This window comes from Pyrus communis, chromosome 17 (assembly GCF_041283825.1).
Source record: "Pyrus communis isolate YQ-2024b chromosome 17, ASM4128382v1, whole genome shotgun sequence".
Taxonomy (NCBI): Eukaryota; Viridiplantae; Streptophyta; class Magnoliopsida; order Rosales; family Rosaceae; genus Pyrus; species Pyrus communis.
In genome coordinates this window covers 20,732,451-20,759,828 of record NC_142581.1, presented here as the reverse complement: position 1 = coordinate 20,759,828, position 27,378 = coordinate 20,732,451, and the positions used below count along the sequence as shown (strand labels likewise).

The following is a 27,378-nucleotide window of genomic DNA, read 5'->3' as shown; positions in this document are numbered from 1 at the left end:
TATTCGTCGCGCAAAAATGGCATGATAGAAAAAATAAATAAACTTATGTGGCGAAAACATTAGTCATGCAAAGTTTCATTGAAGCGGTCAGATAACCCTTCAACCGCTCCCATTTAGTGCGCATTTATAATGCATTTTGCTCGACAAACCACACATTTTGCGCGACAAAAAGAAGCGGGAAAAATATTTTGCCGCCAAATGTTTGTGCGACGAAAATTTCTACATATTCGTCATGCCAATTTTCATTGAAATGATCAGATAACCCTTCAACCGCTCCCATTTAGTGCGCATTTATAAGGCATTTTGCTCGACGAACCACACATTTTGCGCGACGAAGTGGTTCATTGCCCAAAGCGTTACGGGTTATATATAAACACAATTTCAGAACCCTACTTTTCAAAGGTTTTGTTTCAAAGGCAATGGTCGATTCGGTTCCTGATCCAACGAAAAGTTGAGTGGGATAAAACTCTTGCGAAGGGAAAGGTAAAAAAGAAATTTATTGTTGAATTAGTTGTTTTAATATTTGATATGGTTGAAATCATTTATTACTTTTAAAATTTTGTGGTAGAAAAAGATATGAGGAAAGGTGTGAGATCCCACATCGACCAACGGAGAGGGGGTGATGTACCTCATATGTACATGCCCACCTCCTTTAGCATGAGGCCTTTTGAGGACTCACTTGTTTCGGATTCCATCAGAATTTCGAAGTTAAGCGAGTTCGGGCTAGAGCATTCCTAGGATGGGTGACCCACTAGGAAGTTCTCTTGTGAGTTCCCAGAAACAAAATTGTGAAGGTGTGGTCGGGGCCCAAAGTGGACAATATCGTGTTACGGCATAGTCGAGACTGAGATGTTAGAAAAGGTGTTGCGAATAGAGAGATACCGTCGTAAGCGAGTGCCTTACTTTGAAGACAAAGGTAGGGTTGATGTGTACGCCGAACTTAGGTTTGATATTGGGGGTTTGGTGTGGAGCCAATGTTCTACCAAGTTTAAGTCTTGGAAAATGGTGCCTGAGGAGTTGAAGAAGTCCATGGTGGGGAGTTATCGGTAAGTTTGTATTAAAAAATGTATAATTATTTTTGTTAAAAAGTATTATTTTTTTAATTACTAATTTATTGTTATTGACATTAATATAGGTTCATTGTATCTGGGTGACCTTTTCAAGATGCATGTCCAAGAGTGGAAGTTCGATGTGTTACAGGATGCGGAGTGTGGAGGAGTTCCTGATGCCGCCACTGATGCTCCGCATGAGGAGGATTGAAGTTTATTTGGTTTTTTTTTTTTTTTTTTTTTTTTTTTTTTTTTTTTTTTTATGAAATAAGATTTATTTGGACGTTATATTTGACTTTAATTAATAAATTTATGTTATATGGATGACTATTAATATTTACATTAGTTATAATATGTATATAGGATAATAAATTAGTTTTATTAATTATTTTGGTAATGTTTAATTAAGTTTGAGTTTCTTATTTAGATTAAAATAAAAATTTACATTAGTTAAAAAGAAAAAGAAAAAAATGAATTTTTTTTCTTTTTTAAAATATGCATGTTGCGCTACCAACAGAGTATTTGTAGCACAACTTGTTTACATTAATAAATAATAAAGCAAACGAAAAAAAAAAAAAAATTTAGAGTTGCGCGATGAATAATACATTAGTCACGCAAATATACTTTGTGCGACAAATAGTTCGTCACGCAAAATCATTCATGCAAAAGTAATCTTTATAATCTAGATTTAGCTACAAAGGCAGAAACTGCTGTAAAACTGCAGAATCTGCCTTTGCACCTCCTCCCCTTTCGTTTTTCTTTAATCCGGCATCTGTCGCTTTCTTTTTCTCTCAATGTCATCATCTAATATTCCCTCCATCTTCTTCTCCAGGTTGATCGAGCTATCTCGGTGTGTCTGGCAAGTGCTTTTTTTTTTTTGTTAGGGTAAAAGTATTAATGTAAATTCATACTAACACCATGAAATTCATTGTCTATAGGGATATTGTGTGTGATTAGCGATTGGTGGAGAACAATTTAGAAGGTATTTTCTTTGTTTTATTTAAAAAAATATATATATAATTAATTAAATTATGTTGGAACTATAAGTTGTTATGCATGTTTATATTCTGTTGTACAATTAACTGCGTACATCACAACACATATTTGTACGTCACGTGCAAATTAATTAAATTATGTTGGAACTATATGTTGTTATGTTTATATTCTATTGTGAAATTATATTTATATTATGTGTTAAATTTGCACGTGACGTACAAATATGTGTTGTGATGTACGCAGTTAATTGTAATTAACTTCGTACTTGTTTTTTTTTTTTTTTTATTATTAAAACTTAGTTTCCCATTTGAGGATTAGTTGGATTTTGCGCATGGATACGAAAGCATGGATTTCGTGCAAGGATACGAAAGCATGACTGCAGTCCAATTGATTCTTGAATTGTCCCATTATTTAGACAGTTTGGGAATGCATAGTTATGATGCGTAGTTTATGCTTGAAGGATTAGGTTTCGGTTGTGAAGATTTCGGTATCATCTCTATACATTATTCAAGTGGCACATAGGTATTTCATATCTATGTCATCCATTTGAAGAATTGTACCTGAGATGCTGCTGAAATTCCTCCACGTCGAAATCTAATTTGATGTAGCCGTAAATTACATGACATAACTTTGCATTCCCGAATGGGATAGGGCCCTTACCGGAGGCATAAGGTGACAATATCATTTGTATGAAGTTGTTGTGATTGTTGTACTATTATTGTGGTTGCAGGAATTATGGACAAAACGTGGATACAGAACCCGAATAGATGTGCAGACGAATACTTGGTTGGAATCGAGGATTTTATTGACTTTGCACATACACACAACTCAGGTGCAACTAGAATCCATTGTCCATGTAGGAGGTGTAACAATATTTTAAGGGACACAATTGAAAATGTTCAGTTTCATTTCGTAAGGAAAGGAATGGTAGAGACCTATAATACTTAGAACCATCATGGGGAACAATTAGACAATGCTTCATCTTCAAATGCCACAAGAGTAGGCAATGTTGAACCTAATGTGGATCCTAATGAACAAGTCATGGATATTATAATGATGCTTTTCCATTTGCATTGACAAACACCAATCTTGAAGGGGAAGATGATGTGCCTACACCAATGGACAGTGCAGAGTTCGAACAATATGAAAAACTATTAAAAAATATCAACCAAGAGTTATACCCAGGGTGTGAGAGCTTTTTAATTCTCATGGTCATTGTGGAACTAATGCACGGAAAAATAAAGTATCGTTTGTCGAACCAGTGTTTCAATTACTTTTTGGGGGTTTTCAAGATAATGTTTCCAAAGGACAATTGTTTGTTGAAAAACCATAGACATGCGCAAAAGGTGTTGAATGATCTCGTATTGGATTATGAAAAAATTCATGCTTGCAAAAACAATTGTATTTTATTCTACAAAGAGAATAAAGCATTGGATAAATGCCCTGTATGCAATGTGTCGAGGTTCAAAATGACATCTCAGAATAAAATGACTAAGATCCCTTAAAAAGTCATACGTTATCTGCCTTTAAAACCTAGGTTGCAGCGATTGTATATGTCAACGCATTTTGCCACCGGCATGAGATGACATAAGAAAAAACGGGTAGACGACAATGTGATGAGGCATCCTGTAGATGGGGAGGCATGGAAAGAGTTTGATTGAACGTTCCTTGAGTTTGCTACTTATCCCCAGAATGTTAGATTGGGACTGGCCACTGATGGATTCAATCCGTTCGGGGTTCTAAACTAACACCACAACATTTGGCCGATTTTTGTATTTCCATATAATTTGCCACCTTTGAAATGCATGAAAACAAAGAATACATGATGATGACTCTTTTGATAACTAAGGATCCTGGTGTAGGCACGTATGATAAGTATAATGGGAAGATGTTCACTTTGCGGGCAACAATTATGTGGACTGTGAACGATTTTCCTACATATGAAATGGTTTCTAGGTGGAGCACTAGGGGTTATATGGCATGCCCTGTATGCAATGATGATGTAACATCTGGTTGGCACACCGGAAAAATTTGTTACCATGGTCATCCGAGATGGTTGCCATGGGACCACGAGTGGCGGGAAATGGATAAAGAGTTTGACAGGAAAATAGAGCATTACCTTAGACCTAGAGAATGGTCCGGTGATCAGATTTTGGAACAGCTTAACCGTTTGGATTTTGCTCTGTTCGGGCAAACAGTGAGTAGGACCAGACCTTCTGCACATGTGAACTGGACGCATAGTTCTATGTTTTTTGAGCTCCCGTATTGGTGGAAACTAAAATTGAGACACAAACTCGACGTTATGCATGTTGAGAAAAATGTATTTGACACATTGGTGGGCACCATTCTAGATATCGAGGACAAGACAGAGGACACGATCAAGGCTCGTCTTGATTTGGAACGAATGGGAATACATAGGGGTTATGGATAAATAGGGACAGTGATAAAGCCATAAGGGATCTTGCATTATTTTTCCATGAAACCGAAAGACAAAAAAAAGTTTTTAAAGTTTTTATCGTCAGTAAAGTTTCTCAATAGGTATGCTTCTAATATCGCACGTTGCGTGAATGTTGACGAAGGTAAATTTATTAGACTAAAGGGCCATGATTTCCATGTGGTTATGCAACGCTTAATTCCTATGGGTATTAGACACCTATTGCCAGAAGATGTAGTGAAGCCAATCATGTTGTTTCCCAACTGACGTCAAGAACGTTGCAAAAAACGGACGTTAATCAGTTGCACCATGACATTGTCCAAGCTCTCTGCAAGTTTGAGATGATATTTCCTCTAGCTTTCTTCATAAGTATGATTCACGTGATGGTTCACTTGTCGAAAGAGGTATTGCTTGCTGGTGTTATCAACTATCGCTAGATGTATCCAATAGAAAGGTATATAATCCTCATCATTTGTTTATTCATCATTAACTGACGCTTACTAATTTGTATCGTATCGTTTTATTTTTGGCAAGCTTCTCGGGGAGTTGAAAAAAAGTGTACGCAACATGGCAAAGCTCGAATGATCAATTATAGAGGAGCCTTGGGTCCAATATGAGTCACTTACATTTTTTGGAATGTATTTAAAAGATGTGGAGATGACTTTCAATCATCCTCAGCAAAATAATGACACCGAGGGGGGATGTGAGAAAGGAGAAACTTTCTGTTTTTGCCCAAAGTGCACGACCCTTTGGAGATCTTGTACGAGGCGAGTCGTTTTCCAAAAATGACATGGAGGTAACATCCATCACATTTGTATGCCAAGAAACACCGTGAATTGTTTTCACAGTGGTTTCTTGATTATGTAAGTTATAAGTGTTTTGTATTTGACATATATATTGTACTACTTATTTTTCTCAAACTAACAAGTGTATGTTTTTGTATAATGTTAGATGAATAAATTGAAAGCATTGAATTCCCCCACCTGCAGTGAAGAGTTATATCACTTGGCGTTCAGACCGATTTGCGATAAATTGTTCTCGGGTTACCATGTTAACGGCGTCAAGTTTTTGGGGGACTTCACGAAATGCCAAGTTGTGTACACAAAACAGCGGTGTCCATGTCCCAGGTAGGGACGAAAGTACATACATTGATCTCTATGGCAAACTAACAAGTGTCATGCAATTGCTTTACAAAGACCGATGCCAAGTGATCATGTTTAAGTGTCGTTGGTTTGATGCAAACCCAAATAGGAAGGGAAAATGTTAAAATCGACCATGGCTTATTATATTTGAACACTAACAGAACTTGGTAAGATGACGAACATTTTGGCAAACATGGCAAAACAGATTGTGTATCTAGATGACCTTAAAGCCGGGAAAGGTTGGAAAGTTTTTCAGAAGATAGATTAGAGGAATGTGTATGCTATACCAGAATAAGACCCTATTGACGACGAAGTCGACAACGTCGCTGACCAACTGTTGGAATCTTCAATAAAAAAATGATGCGAAAACACTTGGAGATACAAATCTTATCCAAAAACCGTTTCAGATACAAGGAATGACTTTAATCGAAATACCGATTTAGTCAATTACAATTGACCTCGGTAGCCTTCCGTGACACGATGTTGCAGTGGGCCCGAACGATAACGGTGACGTACTTATTGAGGAGGGGAATGGAGACTAAAAATGATGATAGCCCTCTCTCACTAAATCTCTGTCACCCTCTCGCCCCCTCACACTCTCTCTTCTTCCTCCGACAGCCCTGTCTCTCAGTCGATCTCGGTCACACTCTCTCTCAGAGGTAATGTTTCAATTTACTTAACTCTAGTAAAGTTAGCAATTAGGGTTCTAGAAAATTTTAGGAATTTGTAATTTTAGGATTATTTCATGCTTTGATAATTGCTTTATAATTAGGGTTCTAATCTTCTTTGATTTTTATAATTAATTGCTTTCTGGTTGCTCTAAATCTAATGCTTTGATAATTGCTTGTTAGTTGTTTTTATTTATAATGTCAACTATGCCATTAGCTTTGACGCAAACGTGTTCCCAACCACCATTGCAGCCTTGTAGTGAGTGAAAACTGTGAAATTTTCATGTGCTTTACAGGTTTGATCTGCTTGTAGTTTTGCAATTATTATAGCTTTGTTATATGTATGTATTTATACTCGAAGTTGAATAAGTTACCATGTGTGTATGTATGACGCTGATGAAGAATCTCCCATGATCTCTATTTTTATGATCTCAAGTAGGTCGAACTCTATCTGTAACTTAACCACACAAACGAGAGAGAGAGAGAGAGAGAGAGAGAGAGAGAGAAAGAGAGAGAGAGATTATAATATGATTGGGACTGAGGGAGTTGCTTATGTAAGATATATATACATACAAAGCTTAGTTTGCAGGCTAGAGATCGCAGGGAGCTGAGAGACTGAGAGGATTAGAGGAGATTTGTAAATGACCATTTCTTTATCTTCTAACCCTCTCTCCTGCAGTATTTTGTCCCAAGTCGCATTTAGGCAATACTCTCTGTTGTTTCTCAGTCTCACTATTTCCAAAACTTTTGGAAAAGTTTTAGCCATGGATCATAACTAACTTGATTGTGGTCTGATAATTAACTTCACAACTCAAATGCACATTAAGAACCATTAAAACTCATTTAGTTTGATTTTACCTTAAGCCATCATCACCACTACCAATCTCATCTCTATATTATGGTGATATTAAATTAAAGGGAATTTTTATTGGCACTCCAAAATTTTCATTCTACGCTCCAAACTTTCTATATTTAGAAAGAAAAATACACTTATGATGAGCGTAGAATGAGATTTTTGGAGTGTCAATAACACTTCCTAAATTAAATAGGTCTTAACGGGTACACATTAACAACCCAATGACTTAATTTGCCACCTCTACTTTTAGGTTATATCAATTTTTTTTTTTTTTTTTTTTTTTTTTTTTTTTTTTTTGAACTATACTAAAAGTTTAACACGCATACAAAGTTTTGAATATATAGTAGTACCACAGCCAGCGTTGTTCTGCAACACGTTAAGCCCCTAAAAATTTTCTCATGAGGGTGAGAACTAGAATTCATTATCAAACGGAAGCACAAAAAAATAATATATATTCAGAAAAAAGAAGATCCAATTGAATATTAAGATATCATCTTAAACACATATATGAAGCAAAATAATGACGATGATGAAGGAAAATTCTATCCCCTTAATTCCTAGGGTCCTATATTCTTAACAATTTAACAATATCAAAGTTTCACCTTTAATTTGCGATTAAAACAATAATTCTCTGCTTAAAGCCAGCAATTAATAAATCATTATATGAAAAAATGCATACATATGATGAAAGGAGCCATAATAATCACTTTAGAGGAGCCATAATAAATCATTATATTGATCTTCGTTTCGATATTTCCTTCTGAAGTGATTATTTATGGCTCCTCTTCTATTGTTGCCTTACGGAAGCCCTTGTGCTGCAGTCCAAATCCCTTGGCATCCGATCTCTTCATGATCCTCAGCCTCTTGCATGACTCAACAAACATCCTGCAATTAAATGACAAGCATAATTAATCAGATTATGAATTACAAGTTTGATATAGCTAGTTAAGGGGTCCGGCTACAATGGTACATACACTACTAAAAATGAGGGTTAATAGCGAGGGTTGCCTTGGCCACAGATTCTCTTGTGAGCTGTGGCTTTATGCAAGGTTTCAAAAAGCGTTAGGTGTAACGCCTAGGCGTCTAGGCGGTGGCTTAGACGGTTTTTTTAATTTTAATTTAATTTATTATGTAGTATATAAATAAATATTTACTTATACTTAAAGAAATACATAATTATATTAAGATAAATAAATTGTAAAATAGATTGATATATAAATTATAAAGTATTAGACATATCGAAAACATGGGTAACAAACATGTTAATCAACACTTAAATAATAAATCAATCATCAATTTTTATGTTATTTAGTTTACAAAATATAATCTCTACGTCAACTTCTATATTTATTTGAGAGTTTGTATGAAAAGTTTTCAACGAATTGGTGATCGTGATTGACTCGCTGCCTACGGTCTCTTGCTCGTGCATGACACGCTAGAGGTATTTATTCCAGACGTGACTAAATTTTCTCTTAAATTTTTTTTTTATTCTCTTTTAGGTCAAAAAGATGATGGTTGAGAGTCTGGTACTAATTTTGCGTTTTTGTGGTGTCTTAGGGCGATTTGTCATGATTTTGGCAACGAAGAGGCAAAGGTAAATGATTTGGGATTTTTTTTGTTTCATTGGGATGTCTAATTTCTTTTGGAAATATGGTTTTCGAATCTGATTATTTCCGTTTCCGTTATTCTTCAGGTTTGAGATGATGAGGGTAGTGAAGAGGGAAGGGATAGTCAGTCGTTAACATACGAAAGCAGGTCTGGCAATTGGACTTGGTTGGATCAAGGATTTCATTTTTGTTTTTGGTTGGAACGAAGGACTTGCCTACATATAAAAGTTTCAACTAAAATGGTGAAACATTCAAAATACAATATATTGCCTTTTTGAAAAATTTAAAAATTATTATTAAATTAAAAAGAGTTTAATTCAACACATTTTAAATTTGGAATGAAATTAAAATTTTAAACTTTAGGGAAAAAAATAACAAAAACAAAGACCCCAGTTATGGGCGTTGAGACTTGATTAGGAAGAAAAAAAAAGTAAGTGGGTGTTGAGTTTCGTTTTTTTTTTTGAATAATTTTTTGATAAAATATATATAAATAAATAAAAATCTCATTTTCTAAGTCATTTTTTTAGTATAATTCATGGCCGGATCCTTTCCATTAAATCCACCAAAGCACACAATCCGAGCCTTTGTAATTTGATCCAACGGTTATAAATAGGGGCCCACTTTAATAGTTATAATAACTATAGCCGTTGAATCAAATTTCAAAAGTCCGAACTGTGTGCCTTGATGGAAATGATCGGGAGAGGATCCTTTCCCAAAATTCTTAAATAAAAACTTAATTAACAATTGCCTAGTTTCTTATGATTGGAAGATGGTATTGTGAAGGACATTTAAAAAAAAAAAAAAAATGAAATTTACCATTATAAAGATATATCAGATTCATATATACAATATCTAACCGTTAATTTTTAAGCCACCTTCATATATACCATAAAGAAAAATTAATAATTAAAATCAAGTACGCGGGTCCTAATAAGAAAAAGATAGTTTTTTTTTTTTTACGTTTTGATTTCAACTTGGGAATATGTTGTACAAAATTTTGACTTGTGAAATACATTTCACTTCTACGTCCTCTCTAAAATAATGTATTGCCATGACTAGGCCGTACGAAAAGGACAATTTGGTATTATTCTTCCCAACATCATCATAAGAAATGCTTATGTCGGTAGTATGACTATGGGGTCCAAAATATAAGAAATTCGAATAATGTGAGAAATCATGGAAAGACGCATATAATTCTGTCTCTAATCTTTACAAGGATGAAAAATTAATAGCATGCATGCCTAATTAGTGCCGGTTTTATGGACCAATTAGTGTTAACCCAATACACTTTACGACTAATACTTGGCAACCAATGTTGATTCTAAACTTATCATGCAATTAGCAAAGAACAAGTCCAGTTGTAATCCAAGATCAACTTTTATTTATGTACTACTTAATGACACTTATTTTTCTAATGTGAGATTCACACTCAACAAAATTCCACATGAAAATATAGTTAGTCTAATAGCTTTACTTAGAGGGGATTTGAAAAGTATCTACAATGGGCTCTTCAAATGAGCTCCTAGCTTAATTTTGGAGAGAATTTGGAAAAAGTCATCTCTAATCACACTCACTATTCAATTAATTGTATTATTACACTTAGTGTACTGAGTGTTCTTGGCACACTGAAAAACTTCTCCTAACCTAGAGTACCGAGCCGTGTTTCAGGCACACTAAAGAAATTTTGTAGGGAGCTCCTAAAGTAACTTTGTAGTCTTTTTAGTTAAAATTTAACTAAATATAGAAAGCATGATTGAAGATGCTATTATCTTTGTGAGCATTGGCTCAATTTAGTTGTCTTATAAGCTCAATTGGATCATGGAAATTCGTATACCCTCCATTAAAAATTATATAGAAAACTCTTCTAATCTTTGTATATGTTTGAATTTAGATTATCCAATTTTGCAGTTCTATTCCTCAATTAATTACAGGTCAACTTAAGTAACCCAGGTCTTGGTGCTGCCTTAGGCATGGTACTTAGAGAGAGAACTGGGTACAATTTCATGTTCAATTTCATTAAGCAAGATTTTACATTTTTAATATATAAAAAACACAAGAATTCCTAATAATCCTGCAATTATTGTCTTAAGTTCTCAATAACCGTAGCGCGCACTTGTAAACTGTAATTCATAAGTATAAAAAAATAGAAATTATAATTCATGTCATGTCATGTGTTCGGATTTTGGTTTTAAAAAACTTACTCCCAAGGAACGTCTCCCACTAGCATCCAGTCTCCATCTTTGTCTTCATAAATGGGTGCAAATTCACAGTTGTCTGCATCCTTCAACACCTCGCCTGTTATATATACGCGGACAAACTTTTAAGAACATTTCTTTTAATTTTACTTTACATTTGCAGTTTGTAATTCAAGTGGTAATTTCGGAATATGCATAGATAAAGGTTTGATTAGAAAAACTACTATTTCCTTCAAGTGTTAGTTGTTGTACTTACATATAAATATATAAAGAAAAGATATAACCACAACGTACTCACCGATGCCATAACAACCAAATAACTTCTCCAACGCCAGAGCAAGATCTGCATACTCGTTGTGCATGCTCAAGTCAATTTTACGAAGAAAGGGTGCTCCGTCCATGCTAACTTTGACATACATTTTCGACGTCTCATTCAAGCTATTAATCTTCATTCTGTATGAACACAATGGAGGCCACCCCACAACCTCATTCTTTGTCTGACCATTTTTCGGGTAGTCACCAGATGTGGTACTATACCTGCCATCTCCACCGTCAATCTTTGAAAACGCCCTTTTCTTCTCGTTTTTGTCCACTAAACTTGGACCACTACACAATCCCAACCTCAACTCTGTAATTTCAAGCCCTAAACCTTCTTTGGCCATTTGGGTTTTGAGGGTTTTGAGAAATTCGAATGTGTTATTTTGCTTTTCTGGATCAATTGGACTGGTGAGAAATGGTTTTTTTTTTTTTGTACAGTTTTAAATGAATAAAGGCAAGTTCTTATACATGGTGTGAACTATAGAAATATAGGACATGGTGGGAGCAATGACAGGCCAACTGTGCTTAGTTGGTCGGTCACATGAGAGGCAAAAGTGGGGACTATGTGCTTCCCTACAAGCACTAATAAAGGCTGGCACCATAAGTTGGATATGGGGCAGATCCTAAGGCTATTGGTGCTTTGAGATTTGGTGGGATCTGATCTTCACCATCTGATCTGCTCACTTGGAACAGGTCATGTGACTTTCTTAAGTGTGGTCGTGCTTTGCCTAATTCTATCTCATTTTTTTGGGGTTTTATTATAACAAGAGTTGGGATGTAACGTTGCATCATGAAAGATGGGATAATGTTTTTGCAACATACATGTATGGTCATCCCATTCGTCATGCATGCAAAAGTATGAATCATGATGCAGAACTAGGGTTATTACGCGCCTATCTGTGAACTCGTACATTGGTACATGCATGAACGATGAATAAAATTTGTTTGTGCATGCATTGGCCAGTACGATGGCATGATGGTACATGCATATGTCTATAGCTGTGCAAGGAGTAACCTTACTAGTAACAAGTGTGAAGCCAAAAATAATTAAGAAAATTATGGAGATGACACGTGGACTTTTGGGTGAAAATGACAAAATTACCCTCAAGGCACACCAGGATTCTCATGCGCATGCAACGAACAATAACAGCTCAATCAAGAAAAAGTCAAAGGTGATCAAAATGGTATTTAGTCAAAACCCTCTCATCACTCCTCATTTCAAAAGGTAACTCCCAATTTTCCTATTTAATTTAGGATTAATTGTCATATTAATTGCAAGATATTATATATTTCACATAATATCTTGCAATTATTCATACAATTACACCGTATATGGCTAGCCACTATTCTCCAAATAGGGCCGGCCACTCCCTTATAAATAGTCTTGTTATTCCACTAAAAAAACTAAGTCATTTGCTACCCACAAACTCCAAAACACATTCTTTTCAAAATTCTAACTTTGGCATTGGAAATTCTTCGACCAAAGCCTTCCCATTTATCGTGGGCGGATGAGACTTTTGGCCTTAATCTTAGATATTATTATTTTGCAAGTGTATTTTCATCAAAGAAAAAAACAGCAGAAATTTTCATCCACAACAAAAGCGAAATTCGAGCTAATTTTTTGATTGCCTCGCTACAGCCGGCAGACACAGCTTATAAACGATGTCTTGTTCATATGTGTTGTAATTATTTGTGTATTTGGGTTGCATTTTTTTTAGTTCCACTTAGCTGACTGCAACCCTATCACTTTGCATTTGTAGCTACATGCCAGTGCTTAGCTTTGCCAGTAAGAGACTATTTGGAGGTGGGGCGGGTTGGGGGTTGGTAGAGCCTATTTCCTAGAACCACTCTTATATAATTAACCTACGTACGTGGTTAGACTGAGCTAAACACATAAATCAGTTATACTATGGTAATGTGTTTGATCGAGGAATTTCCATCACTAGAAAGGAATTTAGGTTAAATTGATCAATGGATAGAGATAACAGATAAAGATACTAAACAAAGGTTTTCTCAATGGCTCCTTTCACATTTATTATAACAAAAAACACATAAAAATAAGCGACCACTTTACAGTTATACTTTTATATATAAGTTATGATCTGGGAACACACATTTTGACACATGTTTTTGTGCTTCCCATTCAATAACTTTTTTAAGGATCCAAATCGTTCAATGATCGATGATTCACCATTCATAGATCATCTTTACAAAAAATTAGACAAATCCAAACCGTTAAGACATTCATTTATAGTGAAGAAAATGGATGAATATGGTTTTGCAAAAAAAAATTAAGTTTAGTCCAATGGTCATATGGCTTCGAATTTGGGTGGGCTTTGGTAGAAATAATATTTGAGGGAAGACATAAAAGATAGACGGTTGGATCGTTGAAATATATTGTTACGGAGTGAACCTCACAAAATATGAGTCAAAATATGTGTCTTCGGTTCCTACTACACACACATATATATAGTTGTATTTTGAAACATAAATGCAAAATGGAAGGATATATAAAATGAAATATGTATTTAGAGTTATTTCATATGAAAAAAAAAATCCATAGTTAACTTAGAGTTATATAAAATGATATATGTAAAATAAAACATAACAGAATTGCCGGTAAGACCGCTTAGGGCCGCCTAGAGGTTTCACCGATTTCGTAAACATCCAGGCCCTAATTTGTCGGGGCATCCGACCTCCGTCAAGCGCTAGCTAGGATGCTTTTTTGAACAGTGATGTTATATATACAAAACCCAAAAGCGAAAGAAAATTTGTTTAGAGTACCATTTATACTGATTACATGCATGTGATACAAGTCACACCTCCCATGTTGATGGTTTATGCAAGTTAAGGATATACAAGAGAACTAATTAAAAGGATATACTGTAGTGACTTGCTTAGCACTTGTATTGTGTGTACATTCCGGCAGTTGTTGCCATAAATTTTATGCATGTTATGTGTTGGGAACGAAAGATATATCGTGCATATATATGGTAGGAATTGGAAACCAAAGAGTCCAGTAGTTGAACGGGAGTTTGTTCTGTGCTGAACAAAACCAACTTTCAAAAAAAATGCCCTAACTAGCTAACTAAAGTATTGAACTAACTATCTGGCTAACATGCAGTTGCTAATGCGCATCAATTTGTCTAATTAATTAAGTGAGCACTCATTTATTATGTCCCTAATGCGCTTATTGGGTCCCTGAATGTCCTCCTGTACATTGGCTCTACTATCCTGCAAAGATGCATGCATGAACTTTGAATTGATGTTTAATTATATATTAATTTAATAAATTTTGATTATGTCTCCTTACATAAGATGTTTTTGCTTCTTATTCTCATTAAAACATTGGGTGCTAGCTAGATTGGATTTTGATTTCCGTCCTTAATTCCTAGTAACTATATTAGTGTGAATTTATGGAGGTCATTATATTTGTATCGTTGTAGGTAAATTGATTCACATGTTTTTTCTTTAATGCATATGTTAATATACCAATAATAAGAGTACAATGTACCTAGCTATAATTTTATACATATGTACTATCAAAATACTGTACCAATAATAATTATACTGATGTATAATACATATATAAGGGTAATGTTATAGGGAGACTAAAGTTGTAAACAAAATAACATGGAAGTTGATGACTGGATTATTACTTAAGTGTTGATAAACGTGTTGATTTCTATTGGTGACAAGTCATTTAATTTGCATATTTTGTCTACAAATTTAGTCTAGCATTACCCTATATATAATTATGAGAAGGTAGAAATTTCGTAGAGGGCATTTTAGACTAAATTTGAAGGGTCCTCAAACCGAAGGGCATGTAAGTTGCCATTGACATTCACTCAAAATAGTACTTGCCTTTGTGTAACTCCATTAGTTTGAAAAGGGCAAGGGTAAGGGTAAAGGCAAGTACTATTCAAAAAAAAAAATTTAAATTTTTTTAATTCTTTTATGCTTTGAAAATAAAAAGATTGTTTAAAATATAGAAGATTGTTTTTTTTTTTTTATGCTTTTAAATAAAACGCTCGTTTATTTATTTATTTATTTATTTTTGCTTTCAAATACAAGACAAAAGTATAGCATTACAACAAACATAATTAATTTACAAAAATAAAAATAAAAAATAAAAAAAGAATTGGAAAGTGGAAAACAAAAGTAGAAGATTGTAGTGAAAATGAATATTGAGCTGTGAAAGAAAATGAAGAAGATAATTGAGTATCTATGGGACAACAATATAAAAAAAAAAATCCTAATTTTTACTAATTTTTCTGCTTTTTTTTTTTTATAATTTTTTTCTATCTTTAATGATTTTTTTAAAAAGGTTTTTTAATGTTGGATTAAACATGACCGTTGATTTCAAATTGATTTGAAATCAAACGCATCAGATAGCGCCTGGCACAACACTAATATTTATAATTTTTTTTACGGTTGGAAATCCAACAGCTTTAAATGGAGCCACGTGTACCTACCGTTGGAAATATCTGACTGCACTGCTGCAGCGGGGCCCACCGCTGCAACCTTGTCGGCCATTCTCCCTCAGTCATGTGTGTTACACGCGCCTAACAAAAATAAAATAAAAAGGGCACTGACGTCAGCTTGCCCGAAGGTAGTAGGCTGTGCTTAAGATGGCTAGGCACTTGGGCTAGTAGTGGTTGGCCCACCACTTGCCCTTGCTTATTTGGATTGCTAGAGGTGTTTTTAGGTTGGAGGGCAACATTGTTGCTCTTGCCTTCCACCAATTAGTGGAGATGCTCTAAAAACTCAAAAGAAAAAGCAAAGGTCAGCATGACCAATAATTCAACCATATTGACGAATTTGTAGGTGAGATAAGCATGAGAAACATCAAATAACAAAAACACAAAAGAATTTCAATTATGGCAATTAGAAATTAATTCAGTCACTTCAAAAACATGAGAGATTTTGCACACAAAACTGCCAATATAACGAGTAAGGGAACACTCTTTAAATATAAGTAGTATTGACTTAAAAAGAGAAATTGCAAAAGAAATAAATAGTTACCGCTAAAATAGAGGTTCCACAAAAAAACACCACTAAAGCTACCTATTGCATTTGGATAGACTGCATCATAAGATAGAGACAAAAGACTCAACCCACAAGGAAAAATTTAACACGAAGAAAAGCCACGCTAATATATAGAAAACTCATATCACAAAGTGAATCTCAATCACTTGACAAGCCCACATTACCCAAACAATCTAAACCCTCACACAAAACCATGAGTACCACCGTTGCCACTTGAATGAAAGCCGTCCTAGGACCACCCGCATCTAGTCAAGAAAAAACTATAAAATCGGGCGGATTTGGGAAGGTTCAGTCTCTAATGATTCAACTTCATAAGTGGGAGAGGTATTAGATTTATAGGGTAAATTTTGGGAGAATGATTAAATTGAAAAGGAATAAATAAGAAGTGATAACTCATATTTAAGCATGGCTTAGGTAAAGACTAAGTCAACACAATTCACCATAATAGACAAGAAAGAGGAAAAGATGGAGTGGAGGGGAGATAGGGAAGGTAGGAGGAAAAGTAAAGGTGCTTCTCCTCTCCCTATGGCAACTTTTTCTCTTGGCTCTCTCTAGAAGCTACGATTTCTCACGAGAAATTACTATATATATAAGAGCATTATCATTATCATTTAATAACTTAATATGATGCTAACCACTTTTCTCGGTTTGCTCCACAAAATAATCTCTTGATACAAACCATTCATTTTTCGATTCTTATTCATAAATAATCTTTGTAAGACCTCACTCAAATGAGAAATAATTTAACCCTTTAACTATATAATATTTTATTATTTACGAAAACATTGTATACAACTATTTATCAGGGCACATTCAAATAACTCAAAAGCATCACATTTAGTGAACTTTTGCATAGTTGATCTTTTAAGTATAACCTACAAATGATGGGTTCCAATTATGAGAAAAATTGTGGTGTGGAACTAAATGAGTGGTTAGCACCTTATTAAATTATTAATTGGTTAGTGCTTGAAAGATCCTGTATATCAAGGCTAACCAGTTAATAACTTCATACGATGTTAACCCCTTGTCTCGATCTGCTACACAAAGGATTATCGTGATCTCGACCATTAATATTTACCATCATTATTCATTAATCATCCGTGTAAAACTTCACCCAAATCAGATTTAATTTAGCTTTTTTCATTAGGGCCATAAAATTTATTCAACATATTAAGTTCACTAATGATGTGATAATATTTTATTGATTCATATCTTTTACCCCCTCTGACAATCATTTATTCATACCAAAATAAAATCAATAATTGTTGCAGTCCTATTAGATTAGGAATGTGATTGTGTAAATCCTAGTGTATCTAGGGGTATCTTGTATATTCCTATTAGAAGTTGATTACCTATTAAGAGATGTAATCCTAAAAGGGTAAAGATTCTACCTATCCTACTACTATAAATAAAGGCATAAATGGGTGATACAACACACACCTCATAATTAAATATCTCTCTTTTCACTTGTTGCCGCCGGCCCCATCACCCTCTCTGTCCCTTATACAGTTCAGTCAAATAGGCCTACAACACTTTATCAGCACAATATTGCCATAAGCTAAGGAACTGACGGATCGTAGGAGGAGGCTATCTTCTACAAATTCAAAGGCTTTCAATCGTTTTCTGCTAATCAGGTTCTTCTAAAATAAATTAAGATTAAGATATTTGAAAAAACCTTGAAGCATGAAAACATTCCCCATGACGCATGAACCCCCTATATTTATATTTTCCTTCCAATTATACATATCGTATATATGTTCATATATTTTGTCAATATATATAATTGTTCATGCATTACACATTTATACTATGTGGAGTTGTGAGTCAAAGAATCGAAATTAATTTAGAAGCAATTAAGGTTTTCAACCTAGAATTCAAAGAAGAAAAAAAAAAAAAAAAAAACAAAATTTAGGATTTTTGCGGCACCGCTACAGCACCACCGTCAGGACCACCGAGCTGGCTTTAAGCCCAGCTGCGTGGACCACCTTGGGACAGTGTTACCCCAATGCCCTGGACCTTACGTGCAGCCCTCTAGGCTTGCTACATCTCTTAGACCCAACCAAGCTTCGGCTTGGGTTATCTGCTACGCGGGTTTGTAGCCCCGATCCAAACCCAACCCACACTCGCATGACGAAAACATGTTGGGCTTGTCCCTGACATGGGCCTGAAGCCCCGACCCGTTTACAACAGTATCATTGGCTTGGTGGGCTTGTATTTACCACGGCCCACAATACCAGAAACCAATCCAGATGGTTGGGCTTGTCCGTACGGCCCAAAAACCGAAATCCAACTCCAGCTGGGGTTTCCTCGCACCCCCACAAGACTTTGGGCTTGCCCCCCATGCATTGGTCTCAGCCCATAACTTGTTGCTAGGCTTCCCATCACTCGGCCCATGGCCTGAAGCCACGCATTGGGCTGCTCATAACAGTCACCCGAGCCCATTAATCCCTATAAAGTTTTGCCCTACTCACGGCACCCATGCCCATCGTGTTTGGGCTATATTTTTCAAATCCAATGCTAATTTTTGGCATTTTAAATAATTTTAACCCGAATGTTATAATTATTTTTGCTTCTATGATCGACCCCGAATGGTCTCAAACTATTTAATTAATTAAAGTGACTAGCAATCCACTAATCTGACAATTAATCCAAAATTATTGGCCAGAATCTCACTTTTAGGCAATTAACGATTCATAAATTATTTTTGTCTCTTTGAATCTTTGATTATATTTCATAGTTCCGAAACATCACACTTGGGTTCCTGAAGCAATCCATAAATCCACTACACTTTATTGTATATTGTATTATGTGTTCTTGTAGGTACCCCTATATATGAACTAAACGTTCATAACTAAATCGAACCTATAGTTTCGAATTTAGTGCCTTTGAAACCCAAAGTTTTCATTCAAAACTTACCACATGAAACCTGTATCTTTCATGCATAAATTAAACCAATACATGTCTATAGAACTCGAATGTTCTACAATGTATGTCCATGGCTTTCAATATGACTAATCACGTTTTGTTGTACCCTCAGTTTAGGACATGTTGAACTTGAACAAGCTCAATTTCACCACTCTGGAAGTCTCCGAAAGAAACTGCCTGAAATGGGTTCAAGACGTGAAGCTCCACCTCACTGCAAAGAGTTTTAAAGCTACCATCGAGGAACTAACTGACGATGCACCCGTTGACGAAGCTCAGAAAGCTACTACCATGATCTTCATCTGAAGACACATCCATGACGCACTGCAGACCGAGTACCTCATAGAGGAAGATCCACGTATCTTCTGGCTTATCCTGGCGGATCGTTTCGATCACCATAAAGACATCTTCTTGCTTGAAGCAAGACACGATTGACAGCATTTACGCTTCCAAGACTTTTAAGTCTATGAATGAATACAACTCTGAAGTTTGTAGAATCTGATCACTGCTCAAGTTCTGCAACGAGGACTTAACCAAACAGGATCTCCTGGAGAATACCTATTCGACCTTTATTGCCACCAATATTGTCCTACAACAACAATATAGAACATAGAAGTTCACTAAATTTTCATATTTGATATTTGTTCTACTTCTCGCTGAAAAGCAAAATAAGCTATTGATGAAGAATCATCAAGCTCGACCTTATGGCTCGCACGTCGTGCCTAAAGCGCATGCAATAACTTTTAGCAGCCACAACCGACGGAGATCCTATCTTGGTCGTGGGAAAGGGCGGCAAGCCCCACCTTGGGCCCAAGGTCCACCAAACAGAGGCCCATCCAAGGGAGGAAATTTGACCCAGAAGCGCCAACCTCTTGCCCCTAAGGCTCCAAACTTCAAAAACAAGGGAAAATCTATCGTTTAATCGGATTCCACTGAATTGGACATGTGTTACCGCTGTGGATGAAGAGATCATTGGTCATGCATATGCCAAGCTACCTCCGAGGCCATTGCTAAGTATCATTCATGTCGTGAGTCCAACTTTGCGCATGTAGCAATTCCCGAAGTTACTACTACAACTTTAGAGGTTTCAGATTTTCTAGAAGAATAAATTTAGACATGTTTTTAGGGTGTTATACCCTAGTGACCAAACCCACTAGGAGTGGCCAAACCCTCCCCCTATTTTCTAATTTTATGGTTTAATTTTTCAAACAATATTTCTAAGTTTGGAATTATTTGTTTGGTTTGGTTTGTTTTGAACTTTGGATAATTATTTTATGGACATTATTCTCTCGAATTGATTAATTGAATGAATGGAATTATATTATGCATGTGACCGATTCAGTTAATTTATTTCTAGGCATGACTAGTGGGGAAGTTAGTTGTCTGGCTGATAGTGCAATTACGCACACCATATTGCGTGAGAAACACTATTTCACTAACTTTATACCTAAGAATGCACCTCTAACAACATTCTCAGACCCATCCAACCTGATAGAAGGATATGAAAAGGTCCATACAATGTTGTCCAATGGTACTGAATTAACCATTAAAGAGGCACTCCATTCTCCACGTTCTGGAAGAACGCTGTTGAGTTTTAGAGACATTCGAGATAATCAATATCATGTTGAAACCACTGAAGAGAATGGTTTGGAATTTTTTTGTATTACTTCTTACAAATATGGCTAGAAGCATATTCATGATAAGCTAGAACGTCTCCCGAGTGGGTTGTACATAACAACCATTCAAGCCGTCGAGACACACTATGTGGCCAACCCTATGGCTGGGTTCCAAGACACTTTGTTGTTTTGGCATGATCAAATAGGACACCCCGGAAGAGATATGATGCACCATATCCTCAAAGCATCTCATAGGCATCACTTGAAATCTTATCTCGGCTATTCGCTTTGCAAAGCATGTTCCCTGGGGAAGTTAAATACTTAACCCTTAGTTACAAAGATTATTCACGACCCCCCATAAATTTCTTCAGAGGATTCAAAGGGATATTTGTGGACCAATCCAACCAACGTGTGGACCATTAGATACTTCATGATGTCGGTTGATGCATCGACGCGATGGTCACATGTCTGCTTATTATCCACACGCAATGCTGTATTTGCGAAACTCCTAGCACAAATTATTAAGCTTAAGGCTCACCACCCTGATTAAATGATCAAGTCAATTCGACTAGATAATGCTAGAGAGTTTACGTCACAGACCTTTGACGATTATTGCATGTCCGTTGGGATCGAAGTTAAACATCATGTACCCCATGTTCACACCCAAAACTGCCTGGCAGAAGCTTTCATAAAACGCCTTCAAATGATAGCTCGGACTTTGGTTATGCGAACCAATTTGCCGATATCTGCCTAGGGCCACGCAATATTGCACGCAGCTATATTAGTCTGCCTGAGGTCTACCGCTACCTAACTTTATTCACCATTACAATTGGTTACTGGATACGAGCCAGATGTCTTACATTATGTGTGTTTGGGTGCGTAGTTTATGTGCCAATAGCGCCACCACTACGTACCAAAATTGGTCCTCAGAGAAAAATGGGAATCTATGTCGGTTATGATTCGCCATCAATTATTCGCTACTTGGAGCCCTTGACATGAGATCTTTTTACCACACGTTTTGCAGATTGTCACTTCGATGAGATAGTCTTCCTATCGTTAGGGGAGATAAGATCACTGACGTTCCTGTAGAACACCGCGAATTGTCATGGATCACTCCCAATATGTCTTATTTAGATCACCGCATACCTCAGTCTGAAACTGAAGTGCAACGCATTCTAGATCTTCAGAGCATCGCTCAAAGCATGTCAGATGCTTTTACTGATCTAGCGAATGTGACAATATCACATATATCAGCTGCAAACGCACCTGCAATGATGGATATACTGATCATACACCATAACATCGTCGTGGAAGGCCAAACCGTCCTCGAGAGTGGGATGGCCACACCTCCCACAGGACAAGGTACAATGGCGACTAGCCAATCACCTGTTCCTACTCTGAAGCGTGGTAGGCCACCTGGTTCAAAGGATTCATAACCCCGGAAGAGGAAAACAGCACAAACTAGTGATCTTAGTCTGAATCCAACCATTGCTTACTTATCCATTCCAACGCATGAAGTTATTCTAGATTACAGTGATGTTTTAGATGAAACATGTCAATTTCTCGAGAATCGTCAGATTTCAGTCCATTACGCAGTATTGGATGAGGTTTGGAATCAGAATGAGATGATTGTCGATGATGCATTTGCATATATCGTTGCTTCCAACATCATGCTTAGCAATGACATTGAACCACGCTCTGTTGATGAATGTCGACGTAGAAATGATTGGTCAAGCTGGAAACAAGCAATCCATGTCAAACTCGATTCGCTCGCAAAATGAAAGGTCTTTGGGCATATAGCTCCTATGCCACCACATGTGAAGCTTGTGGGCTACAAGTGGGTTTTCGTGAGGAAGCATAATGAGAAAAATGAAATAGTGCGATACAAAGCATGCCTCATAGCGCAAGGCTTCTCTCAACGCCCTGGGATTGATTACGATGAGACGTATTCTTCCATAATGGACGTCATAACGTTTCGTTACCTTATCAGTTTGGTAGTTTTCGAAAAACTGAATATGCAGCTTATGGACATGGTAATCATGTATCTTTATGGGGATCTAGATCGGAAATGTACATGAAAGTTCCAGAAGGACTTCCATTGACTGGTTCAAATAGTTTTAGACCACGAAACACTATCTCGATTAGATTGAAAAGGTCACTCTACAGATTGAAACAATCCGGGCAAATGTGGTATAACCGTCTAAGTGAATATTTGACAAGTCAGGGTTATGTGAACAACGAACTATGCCCATACGTGTTCAAGAAGTCACAGTCCGGATTTGCGATCGTTGTAGTTTATGTCGACGACATGAACCTCATCGGAACTCCCGTAGAGCTTGAGGAAATTATAGCGCACTTGAAATCGGAATTTGAGATGAAAGAACTTAGGAAAACTCGATATTATCTTGGCCTAAAGATCGAGCATTGTTCGGATGGAATCCTAGTACATTAATCGAACTGCACCCAGAATGTGCTGTGACATTTTAATGAGCATAAAGCGAAGCCTTCGAGTACTCCTATGGTCATTCAAACTCTAGATGCTAAACAAGATCCCTTCCGTCCAAAGAAGGATGAGGAAGAGATTTTGGAGCCTGAAGTTCCATACCTAAGTGTAATTGGTGCTTTATTGTACTTGGCTCAATGCATTAGACTCGACATCTCCTTCCCTATTAATCTTTTAGCTAAACACATCAATGTGCCTACATGTAGACAATAGAATGGTGTTAAAGACATTTTTCGCTACCTTAAGGGTACGACGGATTTGGGCTTGTTCTACACCCACGAATCCTTGAAATGAACTGTCACCTCCCTCGGTCCTCGGGTTAATTCTCACCTCGTTGGTTACATAGATGCTGGTTATCTGTCTGACCCACATAGGGCACGTTCTCAAACGAGTTATGTCTTTACCATTTGAGACATCGCTATATCTTGGAGGTCTACCAAGCAAACGCTATTTGCAACTTCTTCAAACCATGTTGAGATTCTCGCCCTGCATAAAGCCTCGCGAGAGAGCTTTTGGTTGAGAGCAGTTATGGAACATATTCGAAGCACTAGTGGTCTTTCTTCCGTCGTTGACCTTCCTATGATGATTTTTTAAGACAATGCAACATGTATCGAGCAGTTAAAGAAAGGATACATTAAAGGAGACAACACCAAGCACATAGCGTCGAAGTTCTTTTATTTTCACCAGCAATAATAGCATTAGAACATCGAAGTCAAGCAAATCCATTCCCCAGACAACCTGGCCGATCTCTTCACGAAGTCATTGCTCAAGTCTACTTTTCAAAAGCTCGTCCAAGAATCGGTATGCATAAATTATCTGAATTGAACCGCTTGTAGTCTTATTTGTAAGTTATTCCTAACTCAGGGGGAGTATCCTGAAGCATACTCACTTGACCTTAATGTACTTTTTTTCCTACGATTAGGAGCATTTTTTTCACTGGGTTTTTGCTACCTAATGAGGTTTTAACGAGGTACCCATCCTGGGATGATCATACTCTGTTGAGTTCACTACTTTTGTCCTATTTGATGTTTTTTTCAGACATTATGCATACTTCTCGCTTTTCTCCTTAGTCTACGGGCTTTCCCCATGCCTTGAGTTTTACCATAGCGAGGTTTTGTGAGTTTTACTACCAATGCATACTTATGTTTCTTATATTTAAGACTCGCGTTCACCCGTTATGCCGACGACTTCATCAAATGTTCTACCTCATCTACTGAAGATCTGATGCGACGTTTTGTTTGAGTTTTTACACACTCAAGGGAGAGTCCTATCGGATTAGGAATGTGATTGTGTAAATCCTAGTGTATCTAGGAGTATCTTGTATATTCCTATTAGGAGTTGATTACCTATTAAGAGATGTAATCCTAAAAGGTAAGGATTCCCTATCCTACTACTATAAATAAAGACATAAAGGGGTGATATAACACACACCTCAGAATTAAATCTCTCTTTTCTCTTGTGTTGCCGCCGGCCCCCTCTCCCTCTCTGTCCTTTATACAGTTCAGTCAAACATGCCTACAACAATAATGGCATACATACTAAGAAATGATTTTTTTTTTTTTTTTTTTTTTTTTTTTAAAAACAAATTAGGTGACAGGAGCTTTACTGATAGTATATTTGGATATTAAATATGTTACCAAGCATCATTGATGATTATATTGGAACATGTAGAGAGAAAAGAAGTGTAAACTTCAAGAAGTATCGCACATGTTGCGAGTAACCAATATTTCTGCAAATATTGAGTCAAAATAGCAAATTTAAATCATCAAATTATCCCTGCAAACTGCAGACAACAATATATCTCCAGAATATCAATTAAGAATTTGAAATGAGCAGAAAACATGCACAATGAACAGGATTCTCATTCGTTCAATCAACATGACCTTGCGATGACTCCCCCAAATAATTCACGATAAATAATTTAGTGCTTAGTTAGTAGAAGCTCTATTATCCTAACATCATATGACCATTAGAAAATCTAAATGTTTAAAGTACTGCACATAATTCATGCCTATATATCTTTTGAAAGATTTTGGTAACAGGATGATCAAGTACATAGTTGAGTTTGAAGTCTAATTATGGAATGGTTGTATGGTTGATGTTGGACTAAATCAAAGATAACCTAAACAATTTAATAGTGCATATGACGCATGTGAGTAATTAATAATTGAGATTATGCGAAGAGACACAGACTTAAACCAATACTATTAAAATAAAGCATTGCCCGATCGTTAGGGTTACAATAACTTAACAACAGAAATACATTCTACCACATGCTCATCATTATTAATCATATTTTGTTCAATATTTAGGTAATTATTGATACACTACGAGAGCTAAATACACTGTAAAAATTACTTCCCATACCACAGTAACGACTAACTTATTTTATATAGATAATACCCTTGAGTAAAGTACTTTATGAGGTCACCTGAACAAGTTTTTGTGCTGCAGCTAATCGGAGCATATGCCATGCCATGGCCATAGCCAAAAAACCATAAAACTTACTGGGAGAAACTTCAGATCTTTGAGATTATGGATGTACAATAAATGGTTGAAATAATTGAAAAAGTTCTCATTGTTTGTAGATTGAGAGAAATATTTGCATGTATAAGGATTCTCCTTTGATTTATTTGGTGTTGGATCTTGTGCATATATCATGAAAAAACTTCCCCTTGGGAGTTTTTTTTTTTTTTATATTTTTATTTTTAATTACAGATAGTCTATACTAAATTAATTTAAATTACAGATAAAAAAAATCAAACTTAAGTGCAAAAACAATAAAATGTTGTTCTAGTCAACTTGATTAAACCCAAGTCTACACTTTGTTTTAGAGTTTAAGTGCTATGCATTTTGAATTAGAGTTGAATACTGAAGATAGATAATTTGCTAATTAAAAACCCAAATGTGGTAGCGCACATCTATTAGAAATGGAAATAAATTTTTACACGCCATTTCATTAGTTTTTCACATCCCTCTTTATTTTTTTTTTAACACAACCCTCTTTATTTTTTTTCTTTCTATTCGATAAATTAAATGAAAATAATCATCAAGATTAAACAAAATTGTGTAAGAAATTAAAAGGTGTGTGTTTATATTTTTTTTTTTTCATTAGAAATAAACGCATAATTTTTGTTACCGATTCAGGTTAAAGTTTCGGATGAAAGTTCAATTTTATTTATTTTTATTTATTTTTGCTAATGCCCATGTTAGCTTTGAGACTATCTAATGGCTGACTTAAGGACTAAGGCTTGGACAAAATGTAATAGAGTGGTTCCTTGGACGCCCTTTTTTTTTTTTTTTTTTTTTTTTTTTTTAAATCTTTGGACTTTCATAAATGTTTTTATTTTAACAATCATTGTATCTCATTGTTAAAGTTACTAAAATACCGAACTAAATCTTAGGTAAATCTTTACACGAAATAATAGGAATCAAGCCAGTGATTATTTTAGGTAAATCATCATCCATCAAGCCACGGTGTTCTTTGACATCATTGCATATGTAGGAATGAGGCAACCCATATATACTTTGACAATCACTACTTTATTGGTGTTTACACCATTCATCCTTTGGTAAAAGTCCAAGTATAATCTCTAGGATTTTTGGGATTATTTTTGGCTCCACAAATGTCCCAATACCTACTGTGTTGTGTAAAGGAAAGCGTAAGGGGTGTAGAAATCCCAAGTTGAGTAGGCTAGCCAAAAGTTGTTTAGCTTGTGTTTTGGTGGCCTTTGTGCCAGTTTATCAATTGGCTTCAATGTTCTTGAAACTTTGCTTGCTTAAAGCGTCTTGCAAAACATTTATCCATAGAGTTGCGAACTATTCAAGTGACTTTGATAAAAGTAGGCGATCCTAGCAGGCGTGTCTAGGTCGTGAGTTTTGGCTTGTTGGAGTGTGTTGAGTTCATCGTGAGTAGTTGGATAAGCCTGAAAGGGGTTCTGGTGGTGATGAAGGGATGTGGGCTTCCGAATTGGTAGATGATGTTCTATCCATCTGGGTAGTTGTCGCCATGCGTTTAGTTTC

General features: G+C 36.0%; 1 protein-coding gene and 1 long non-coding RNA gene across 2 annotated transcripts; one reads left to right on the top strand and one right to left on the bottom strand.

Moving 5' to 3' along the window:
- Positions 1-910: 910 nt before the first annotated feature.
- LOC148689596 (uncharacterized) lies at positions 911-1,320 on the top strand. Its single transcript, XR_015958440.1, has 2 exons — positions 911-1,046; positions 1,136-1,320. It is a non-coding gene; the product is annotated as an uncharacterized LOC148689596 (long non-coding RNA).
- Positions 1,321-7,597: 6,277 nt separating this feature from the next.
- On the bottom strand, positions 7,598-11,716 carry LOC137708499 (auxin-induced protein IAA6). Its single transcript, XM_068447591.2, has 3 exons — positions 11,246-11,716; positions 10,954-11,047; positions 7,598-8,030 (listed from the first exon to the last, which is right to left on the bottom strand). Exons 1-3 carry the CDS (start codon positions 11,607-11,609, stop codon positions 7,919-7,921), a joined length of 570 nt encoding a protein of 189 aa, XP_068303692.1. The 5' UTR covers positions 11,610-11,716; the 3' UTR covers positions 7,598-7,918.
- Positions 11,717-27,378: the final 15,662 nt, after the last annotated feature.

Bases quoted from the DNA above. Each gene is read 5' to 3' on its own strand.
- LOC137708499 (XM_068447591.2), bottom strand. From the start codon at position 11,609: ATGGCCAAAGAAGGTTTAGGGCTTGAAATTACAGAGTTGAGGTTGGGA. The intron at 11,048-11,245 runs GTGAGTACGTTG...TATATATAACAG, and splicing joins ATTTGGTTGTTATGGCATCG to GCGAGGTGTTGAAGGATGCA. The intron at 8,031-10,953 runs GTAAGTTTTTTA...ATTTAATTGCAG, and splicing joins GTGGGAGACGTTCCTTGGGA to GATGTTTGTTGAGTCATGCA.